General features: G+C 40.6%; 1 protein-coding gene across 1 annotated transcript in view; it reads left to right on the forward strand.

Moving 5' to 3' along the window:
- Positions 1-11024, forward strand: part of cdc16 (cell division cycle 16 homolog (S. cerevisiae)) — a 64558-nt gene that overhangs the window by 19672 nt on the left and 33862 nt on the right. Inside the window, exons 2-7 of the mRNA XM_037686688.1 lie at positions 5296-5393; positions 5596-5634; positions 5724-5861; positions 7173-7332; positions 7471-7565; positions 7836-7969. Coding sequence (XP_037542616.1) covers positions 5296-5393; positions 5596-5634; positions 5724-5861; positions 7173-7332; positions 7471-7565; positions 7836-7969 — 664 coding nt within the window. The remainder of the gene's footprint in view (positions 1-5295; positions 5394-5595; positions 5635-5723; positions 5862-7172; positions 7333-7470; positions 7566-7835; positions 7970-11024) is intronic.

The following is an 11024-nucleotide window of genomic DNA, read 5'->3' on the forward strand; positions in this document are numbered from 1 at the left end:
ATATATATATACACACACACTTTTATACACTGTTTTACATCTTTAATTTGATCCTTTAATTTTTTTTTATGTTCATAGTTTGTTGTTTTTAGGAAAACAATTTTAAAAGGTTCAAAACAAAAACATTTGGACTTTCTATGTAACAGAAGACGTTTCGCTTCTCATCCGAGAAGCTTTCTCAATTCAAAGAACAGGGAGTGTGGGGTTCAAATTATAAAGTTGAGGTAAGACAGGTAAGTCCAACAATTTTCAGTCAGGTCATCTGGACAGTTTCTTATTTTGCTGAAACATTTTACCTTCCGTCCGGAAGGTTTCATCAGTCAAGGAAACACACATCACAAAACTGATTCTTTCCCCAAACAGCTTACTCAAAAGTGGAACAAACCAGTTATGTTGGTGCTAAGATGGTGTCTTTGGTATGCCCCCTCCTCTCGTGCTGGCCCTCTTCCTCATCAACAGTCATGTCAAACTGGTTCAAAACCAAAAAAAGTCCATGCTCAATAATCCAGGTATACAATCCAACAATTTTCAGTCAGGTCATCTGGACAGTTTCTTTTTTTGCTGAAATGTTTCATCTTCCATCCGGAAGGATTCATCAGTCAAGGAAGCATGAGCATGGACTTTTTGGGGGGTTTGAACCAGTTTGACATGAATGTCGACGAGGAAGACGGCCGGCACGAGAGGAGGGTGCGTGCCAAAGACACCATCTTAGCACCAACATAACTGGTTTGTTCCACTTTGGAGTAAGCTGTTGGGGGAAGAATCAGTTTTGTGATGTGCGTTTCCTTGACTGATGAAGCCTTCCGAATGGAAGGTGAAACGTTTCAGCAAAAAAAGAAACTGTCCAGGTGACCTGACTGAAAATTGTTGGATAGTATACCTGGATTATTGAGCATGGACTTTTTTGCTTTTTTTTGGGGGGGGGGGGGGTAAGACAGGTAAGATTTTGGACCAAGAAGACAGATGGTTGGAGAGGGGGGTGAAGGAAGAAATTCATGTAAAAAGAGAGAAACCATCTTTAAAAAGAGGAGGAGGTCTCAGATTTCAACTTTCAGAAATGTATAATGCAGCTTTGGGACTGATACCCAGCCAGTTTTCACACCTGTTAGGAATGTCATTCATGTGACCAGAGTGGTCTATCTATGAATCATATTAACAAACCCCTACTGTGAGGTGTGATAAGTCAGCCTGCATATGTACAGTATTGTCTGTATTTTACCTCAGCTTTATAACTCGAACCACACACTCCCTGTTCTTTGAATTGAGAAAACTTCTCTGATGAGAAGTGAAAGTCTTCTGTTACAAATAAAGTCCAGTTGTTTTTGTCTTGAACTGTTTTGAATTTACCATATCCTAGATGACTGAGAATCTTCACCAACGTATGAAAATAATTAACTGTACGTCTTAGTTTTCAGTCATTCATCTGGTGCTATCAACACAGGGACATTTAATTAAACATATTTATTATAAAAGGAAAACCTGGATTATGTTTTTTTTTTCAGGTTTCTCTTGTAAATGAGTCCCCGTGGCTCAATGGGATTACCTTGTATAAATAAAGGTTGAATGAACGTGTTGTTCTTGGCAGTGTAGTCACACAGTCAAGCGTGATATGTGTCGCAAATATTTGTGCTGCAAAATAGCAATGTGGTTTCCTGAGTCTTGGTTTTTTTGGGTTGTTTTATAGTTTTTACTTATACACTTAAGTCTTAAAATTCTCCTGGGAGGCTTCATAGGAATGAGGAGTATGCAAACACAAGTGTCACCTTGTCTCCTCTATTCCTACTTCAGCCTTCTCAATAACTTTTTGAGTGGAATAATTTCCCATCATAACCACTGCACATAGATGTTCCGTGTGGCGAAATTGTTGATGAATGCAGACTAAACAGCATATAAACATGTTAATTGTAAAAAAAAAAAAAAAAAAAAAAGCTAAAAAACTGGTGCTTCACTGCACTCTGGGCTTGTTTTTTTCTAAAGTCTCTTTGTGAGTCGTGGGATGCAAATTATTTTTTTGGGGGCTTGTTTTGAATGTGAAGTTTCTTACTTGGGCTTGACATTCTTTCTGAGTAAAACTAGTTGATTATTTCCCGGCTCCACACAATAAAGCAAAAGACGAGTGGTAGTAGGTAGTTTGTCCCTTCCAAGCCACCGTTTCCTGTTTATCGTTCCCGCCCAAGTTGGCAAGGCGACGGGCGCACACATAGACACATACGTTTGTGGACACGCACTCCAAACACTCGTACTATGACCGACCACTTGGGGGCTTCACTCACGCAGCTGTCAAGATGTTTTGTTTTTAAAAAATAGGTAGAAAAAATGACGTGAAATAAATTTTTTATCAGAGCTTTTATTCAAAGTGTTTAGCATAATTTTGCTGTTGTTTATGTGTAACGCCATAATAAATGTATATTTATACTAGGAGTGCATCAATAAATCGGCCGGCCGATTTATCGGCCCCAATTTCCTTAATTTTGGGAAATCGGCTGATACTTGCATGAGAAACCGATTTTACCAATTTTTTTTTTGTTTGTTTGTTTTGTATTGTTTTAACAACAATTGTCTGAACTTCATTTATATTTCAGAGCACTACCTCATGGCCAGTTAAAACAAGTTTGTACTGTTTCTAGGATATTGTTTATGGGTATGTTTTTCAATAAAATAATATTAGAAAATTGAAGGTGCATTGTGACCTTATAACACCTGACAGTGTTGCTTATAAAACAAAATTGGTATCGGCAGGTCAGACTTTTTAGAAATCGGTGCTCGGCCAGAAAACTACAATCGGTGCATCCCTAGTTTAGACTGTTTCAAAACAGCCTCTGTTTTACACAATGTGGTGGGTTGCCAGTTGGGCTTGTTTTGGGCTTGTTTTCATAGAGCTGGTTGCTTGTTTCTATCGTGAGATCTGGCAACACTGTTTAGTAGTTGTATAAATGTGCAAAAACAAAATTTCATATCCAAATTAAAATGTACTGAGCAGCTCTTTCATTATGTAAATGGTACATGGACTGTACTTGTATAGCGCCTTTCTATTTTATTTCAAGATACTCAAAGTACTTTACACTACAATCTGTGCCCTTATTTACCCATTCATACAGCACTCTACTAGATCTCTACAAAGCTAATTAAACAAATCATTCTAAAGAGACTAATCGGTGCTTTAGATCACATTCAAACACTGATGGGACACACATCAGAGGCTATGAGGGGTTCAGTGTCTTGCCCAGGGACACTTCGACATGTGACTGCTGGTGGATTCGAACCCCCAACTCTCGCATTGGAGGACGACTGCTCTAACTGCTCAGCCACAGCCGCCCCAAAATGTCCTCAAAACCTTGTCGGACAGACTTCAGTTGTCCCAATGTCTCCTCACGCTGCTGCTGGCTAACTTCCTCAAACTGTTTCATGAACTCTCATCACCTCATCATCCACCCTCCTGCTTTTACCAGTAATGTACTGTATGTGATCGGTGTGGATGTAGGGGACATGTCTCTCTCTGGGTCTATCGTTGGGCTGGACGCTGTGCCTGAAATGTTTTATGAAGTGTTGCTCTCAGCATCCACAATGTAACTGCACTAATCTGACCCACTGAACATCAACAGGTTAGCTTTATTACCATACCAATTTCTTTATAGAGCACTTAAAACGGCAACAAGGCCAACCAAAGTGCTGTACAATGGAAACAAACGAACACAGCGGAGAGGAAAACAAAAAAGAAAAACTATAGATACAAATAGCAGCAGATAATAACTAAATGGCCAATACTGTAAAATACAAAACACCGAAACAAATCACATCGTGTCAAAGACAAGGGAATAAAAGTGGGTTTTCAAGCGAGACTTAAAACTTATTAAATTATATTTTTTGCTGTTGTTTTGATAAATAATATTGTCATTACCGGTACTTATGTGCTGTGGTGTGTGACTCACTGGATTCTACTAGTTGTACTTTCAGGTGATGGGTCCCAGTCCTCTGATACAAAGGACTGGGGACAGGTCCTTAGTGGGTCCACAAACATGTTCATGTCCACGTTGAAATCAGGTAGACTAAAACACACACAGTTCGCACACAGTCAGACACCATTGTCTCACAATATTCAGTCAGTGTGCAGCTTTCTACACACAAAGGTCACTAAAGACCTAAAAGACTACTGTAGTTTAGCCATAGTTTAAAAGTGTTTAAGGGAATTTTAACAAAATATCCATGTAGTTTTAAACAAATCCTCTTATAAACAATGAAACATGTACGACTGACTAAATGTGAAATAAATACTACAGGACTGCTATTGAAAGTAAAAATAACAGAGTTTCACCTACTGTTGGTGCCAGTAGCAGCCATCTTGAAATGCTGAAGTCGGATAGGGTCTTGTTGCTCTGACTTTCCGACTTGGAATTACAACTTTAGGGTGCATTCCTGTTGAAATTTCTGACTTGGAGGTCGAAAATTTTCGACTTCTGACTACAACTGGAATTCAGCGTTTGGCCGTATCAGCTCTGCCCCCTTTACCTCACTGCTCAGGTGCTCACGTGAGCCCAAAATGCACAAACAACATGTAAACAACCAAAACTCTCCGGTGCCCAGAGAAGGAGGAAAAAACAGTAGAGAGAAAACTTGACACAGACAGAGGTAGAGTACAGGAAAAGAAGGGAAAAAATTGTCCCTCTGTTGTAGAAATAACACAGTCCGCTCATCAATAAACAGTGTTTGCACCTTTTAACACCAGCTGATCTGCAGCAGCCTGAAAACTAGTTCTGTGTACAGACCAGTACAAGAGAGACTTGTACTGGTCTGTAGAGACTTGTGGTTTACCACATACATTAACATACAAAATGAAATGGTTTGTCCAGTTAAACTGGTAAACAAAAATATATTGAATTTGAAAGAATATCAACCAACATTTGCTGCGACAAACAAAATTATTTCTTTTTATTATTGTTTTCATCAGTCAGTATAGGTGGCATGGGTCTTTTGAGTAGGTGTATAAATCACTGCCTGTTGAGAAGGCAGCTATTTGTGATGGCACCTCTTCAGCAGAAAATGCCCAGTTTTTAATTGTAAACGCACACAAAAAACTAAATTGTCAACACATTCTTCTGAACATGTTTGGTAGTTTTTGTTTTTCATTACTGGACCAAATATTTTTATGAACAGATTTTTTTGTCTTCTGTCATTGCTTTAATTATAATAAATAACATGAAGTGTGCAAGGCACATAACCGTTGTTTCCCAACAGAGGCAGCATCTCAGCGAAGACTCCATGTGTTTTTGTGACCTTGTCTTTTTGTTTGGCTTGCAGAAGACCCTCTGGATATCTACTGGCTTGCTCAATGCCTGTTCCTCACCTCACAGTACCACAGAGCCTCACATGCCCTTCGCTCACGAAAGCTTGACAAAGTGAGTTGCATGTGAACGTAAATCAATGTGAGACACTTTGCTTGTAGCTGAGTGATGACATTAAAGTTTAAACATTAAAGGCAACATTAAAAATGATTTAAAACATGGGTAATTATTTTAAATCAAATAATCAAATCTAAAGGGAATTTGCGAAATATTTTATGTTAAGTCTCTTGTCCCTAACACTTTTTTTTTTCCACAGTTATATGGAGCTTGTCAGTATCTTGCTGCCAGGTGCCATGTAAGTTCCACCATTTCTAAAATCTCTCACAGCTGCAGGTCATCTCCTCAATAACCCTGTCAGAATTAATAGTTTTGATATTTTTATAGTACGCTGCCAAAGAGTTCCAGCAGGCCTTGGATATCCTGGATGTAGAGGAGCCAGCTAATAAGAAACTACTGAACAAAAGTGAAAAGGAGGACAATGGGACAGAGTCTGCAAAGGACTGGGGCATGTCCCCTTCCTCTGTAAGTTTAGACTGACAGAAATATGTTGATATTAAAATGATGGATGTGTTGGTAGCTGAGAACAGTCCCTAATAGGCTCTGACTATAAATCTAAACAAAATTCAGCTACTTCAGCTAATTTCAGCTGTTGTTTCAGCTGTTTTGTACTCCGTTCAACCTGATTGAGCTAACTTAAACATTGTTGTGCTTCTTTAAACTTATTTATGCTAATTTCAGCTTGTTTGGCTCCTTTCAGCTTATTTTTGCAAGTTTTAGCTTTTTCTTCTATTTCAGATAGCATTTAGCTGTTTGTTTTTGTTTTTTGTTGATCATTTCATCTTTATCAGCTAATTCCACATTTTTTGCAATCATTTAAACTTTTTTCAGCCTTATTCAGCCAAAACCTTCTCCCCTGTCTTCCTTCTAGTAATTTAAGCTTCTTTCTGCTTGTTTTAGCTACTATTCAGCTGTTTTGAGCAAATTTAAGCTTTTCTCAGATAATTTCAACTTTATTGTTCTAATTTATGCATACTTGAGCCTTAGTGGGCACAAGTAAGCTCCCTCCACTTTCTTTTGGAAATTAAAGCTTCTTTCTAGATTTCTTTAGCTACTATTCAGCTGTTTTATAGAAAAACTGAGATAATGCTGCCATTTTTAGAGCTATTCAGCTGAGATTTGGCGTGTTGGTAGCTGAGAACAGTCCTTGATAGGCTCTGACTATAAATCAAAAAATCCAAGATGGCTGCCTTAGCAAACAAAGGAAAAATACTATAAATCAGCCAATTTTAGTCATTGAGCTAAAATTAGGTGTGATGATAGCTGGCAATGTATCCCATCAAATGCTACATACAAATCACAATTCCAAGATGGCCGACAACACTACTTTTGAATGGATTTACCTCAACCAATGTTACACATACAGAGGTGAAATTTGGTGAGGTTATAGCCGAAAACATTCCCTATCACATACTGAGTCCAAATCAAAAATCCAACTTGGCTGCCCTAGCTAAAAAGGAAAAAATATGATAACTCTGGCATTTTTAGAGTTAATCAGCTGAAATTTGGTATAGAGGTAGCTGAGAGCAAACCCAAACACAGTACTGTCAGATCAACGGTTTATATCAGCAGCAGCCTGGCAGTCCATTACATTAAGAACAATTGTGCATTTTCTGCTTCCTTCTGATATTGGAAGCTTCTTTCTGCTGTTTTAAGCTACTTTTCAACTATATCATTCACATTCTTAAGCAAGAAGCATTCACACTTGCATTTTTGCAGGTAATGCAAATTCTCTAGTTTTCTTTTATTTACTCCTTTGTGTGTGGTAAATTTCAGATCAGTAGCTCCATCTGCCTTCTGCGGGGGAAGATCTATGATGCCATGGACAACAGGCCTCTGGCCACCTCCAGCTACAAAGAGGCCTTGAAACTAGACGTGTATTGCTTTGAAGCCTTTGACCTTTTAACATCTCACCACATGCTGACCGCACAAGAAGGTGAGGTTTGTCTGATGAGAGGATGTGAGCTTGTTTCTTTTTATTATTATTATTTTAAAAGTACGACATGTAACACTGGTTTATAAAGAACTATATTGGAATTTGTAATTTAAATGAACCCTGTTCTTTCTGCACTAGAAAAAGACTTCCTTGAATCACTTCCTTTTAGTCAGCAGTGCAGTGAGGAAGAGGAGGAGCTGTTGCACTTCGTTTTTGAAAATAAATTAAAAAAGGTATGGGACTTTTGTTTATTTATGCCAAACAACTCTTTTCTTGCTCACACATCTTGTACATGTACAGCAACATATTCATGCAAAATTTCTGGGACTCAGTGTTATAACAGAGTTCATTTTATTTATGAAGCTCCAAGTCACAACAGAAGCCATCTCATAATACAATCTTTTACATTTTTCCTCAAGACCCTTTCTTTGGTTTCATACCTGCTTTGATATAAACGTTTCGTCGGCAATGACAGTGATGTCTCATATTTTGTCCTTCTGCAGTATGACAAGCCCAGTGACTTGGTGGTGCCAGAGATGGTAAATGGTCTTCAGGACAACTTGGATGTAGTCGTGTCTCTTGCTGAGAGGCATTATTATAACTGTGATTTCAAGATCTGCTACAAACTCACGTCAATGTAGGTGTCAACAGCTTTCATCTTTGTTGTTTTGAATGTGGTGAAATTTTCATTTAATAATTTAGCAGCTGCTGCAGTGTAAACGTCGGTTAAGTACTGTAACCCCAGATTCTATGAGTATAGACGTAGCCCTTTAAGGCTGTCACTAGTGGGTTTATCCCTACGCGCGCAGTGCAGCACTGAAAACTTTAGTCCACGCCCACCTGCTGTGTGGGCCTCACCCCCGGTCCGTATAAATTACGGTGAGACCGGGTAATCGGCTCCCAAATAGCTTTTTTCTTCAGCCATTTAGGAACCAGTGAGGCCCAGAGCTTAAAGGGCTGCGCCTATACTCATAGAATCTGGGGTTACAGTACGTAACCAACGTTCTATTTCGTATAGGCTTTGCCCTTTAAGGCTGTTGCTAGTGGGTTAAAGGTGTAGCAGGATGTAGTCTATGCCTCACTGGGTCCATTCAGACACAACATGAAGCACCTGCTTGCACAAAAAAACATTTCATCACTCAGCCTTCTGTGTGCGTAATTACGCGCTGCGTAATTGTGTGCTCCATGCGCAGGAGCGCACCAGAGAAGATCTCTGCTGAGGAAAAAAGACTGAGATAGCAGACCTGCTGCTGTGAATAGGAACAACGGAGGATACAAATTGTAACAGTGTAACGATAAACAGAGCAGACCAACAGCTCCTCAGGATGAACCGGTTAAAAACGATAAAATCAGCAGCCATGAACTTGTGACTGATAATGAATATCTCACACTGTGACTGCATGCAGGCAGGTGTGAGCTCAAAGTGAGGCTCCATGAAACAAATAATCATTCTGCCAGAACCCTGAGAACAGGATGGGTCATGGAGAAAGTAGAAACATCACGTAGATAAAAACGAATAATTAAACATGGCGATGACCAGGCAGCCGCCATACAAATATCCTCCACTGTCATCCCTCCATGCAGAGCCATGAAGGATGAAAACCCTCTGGTGGAATGTGCTGAGATTCTCTGCAGGATCCAGTTCAGATGAACTGTAAGCTTCAGAAATAGCCTCACACAACCAGTGTGAGAGGCGCTGGGTGGATAGAGGACGTCCTGAAGAGCTGTCCCTGTAATGCACGAATATATGCTGAAAGCGGCATAGTGTGGCCGTGTGCGCCACGTAACATGAAAAATGTGCACATGGGAAAGAAGGAGGTGAGATGTTACTTCCTCCTCAGAATTATGAGGAAGAGGATAAAACCCATCCAAGGTTATCACTCTTGATCTGAATGAGCTCGTGATGTTTTTCAGAGCAGGGTTAAAACGCAATACAGCTGAACTGCCGTTGAATTCTAAGACATGAGGGAGCAACAGAGAGAGCAAACAAACACTCACTCTCTTTGCTGACGTCGGAACTAACAGCAGGGCTGTTTTCTTTGATCAGAGCGTGCAGGACCATCATTAGGTCTCGCTGTGAAGCTAGTGGACCTGACACCGATCTGTCCTCCGTACACCTTTCAGGAAACGCTTCATCAACTGGTGATTAAGAACTGTTCTGTCACCGAAGCCCTCGTGACAGGAAGAAATAGCTGCAGCATAAGTTTTAATTGTGCTGAACGCTAGATCTCTGTCCATCAGCTGCTACAGAAAGGACAACATGCCACCTAGTGGCCATGAGACGGCCTCCACGCCTTTCTCTGCACACCAGCGCTGAAAAACTGTCCACTTGATGTTTACAGCGTTGTGGTGGAAGCAGCTCATGCGCCCTGAACGTACGCACCACATCTTGTGGAAGGCCCATCTTTTCTAAACAGATCTGTTCAGCGGACAGACCCAAAGACGCTGACCTATTTCTGGGTAACTCCTGATCGCTCTTCCTGCCTGGAGGAGAGCGCGCACCCCCCACAGCAGTTTCCACAGCTGACCCGATATCAGTCGCTGCAGATTCGGGAACCAGGAGCTACGAGGATGACTGACGGTTCTTCCTCCCGGACCCGGTCCAGGGTCCGTGTTATCGGCAAGACTGGAGGGAACGCATAAAGGAGCATTTTTGGCCACAAGCTGTAAGCGAAGGCGTCCACTCCTAACGGTGGGTCGTCTCGTGGGCTCATTGAGAACCATCATTGACACTGGGCGTTCTCCCGTGTGGCGGACAGATCACTGCTACTCAGCCAAACTTGCTCCAAAAACCGAGAAATCAGCTCGGGATGGAGGCTTCATTCTCTGTGGCGGGGACCATCCCTCGACATGATATCCGCTCGCTTGTTCAGGATGCTGGGAATGTACAAACCGGATTCCAAAAAAGTTGGGAAACTAAACAAATTGTGAATAAAAACTGAATGCAATGATGTGGAGATGGCAAATGTCAATATTTTATTTGTAATATAACATAGATGACAGATCAAAAGCTTAATCTGAGTAAATGCAACATTTTAAAGGAAAAATATGTTGATTCAAAATTTCACAGTGTCAACAAATCCCCAAAAAGTTGGGACAAGTAGCAATAAGTGGCTGGCAAAGGACATTGAGCGTATAACGAACAGCTGGAAGACCAATTGACACTAATTAGGTCAATTGACAACATGATTGGGTATAAAAAGAGCTTCTCAGAGTGTCATTGTCTCTCAGAAGCCAAGATGTAAGAGGATCACCAATTCTAACATTGTTGCACAGAAAGATAGTGCAGCAATACCAGAATGGTGTTACCCAGTGTAAAATAGCAAAGACTTTTAAGTTATCATCATCAACCGTGCATAACATCATCAAAAGATTCAGAGAATCTGGAACAATCACTGTGCGTAAGGGTGAAGGCCGTAAAACTCTACTGGATGCTCGTGATCTCCGGGCCCTTAAACGTCACTGCACCTCAAACAGGAATTCCACTGTCAAGGAAATAACAGAATGGGCTCAGGAATACTTCCAGAAAGCATCGTCAGTGAACACAATCCACCTGTCGTTTCCAGCTGAAACTCTACAGTGCAAAGAGGAAGCCATTTCTAAGCAAGCTCCACAAGCTCTGATGTTTGCACTAGGCCAGGGGTAATTTAAAATGGAGTGTGGCAAAATGGAAGACTGTTCTGTGGTCAGAT

This window comes from Nematolebias whitei, chromosome 13 (genome assembly GCF_014905685.2).
Source record: "Nematolebias whitei isolate Nwh7 chromosome 13, NemWhi1, whole genome shotgun sequence".
Taxonomy (NCBI): Eukaryota; Metazoa; Chordata; class Actinopteri; order Cyprinodontiformes; family Rivulidae; genus Nematolebias; species Nematolebias whitei.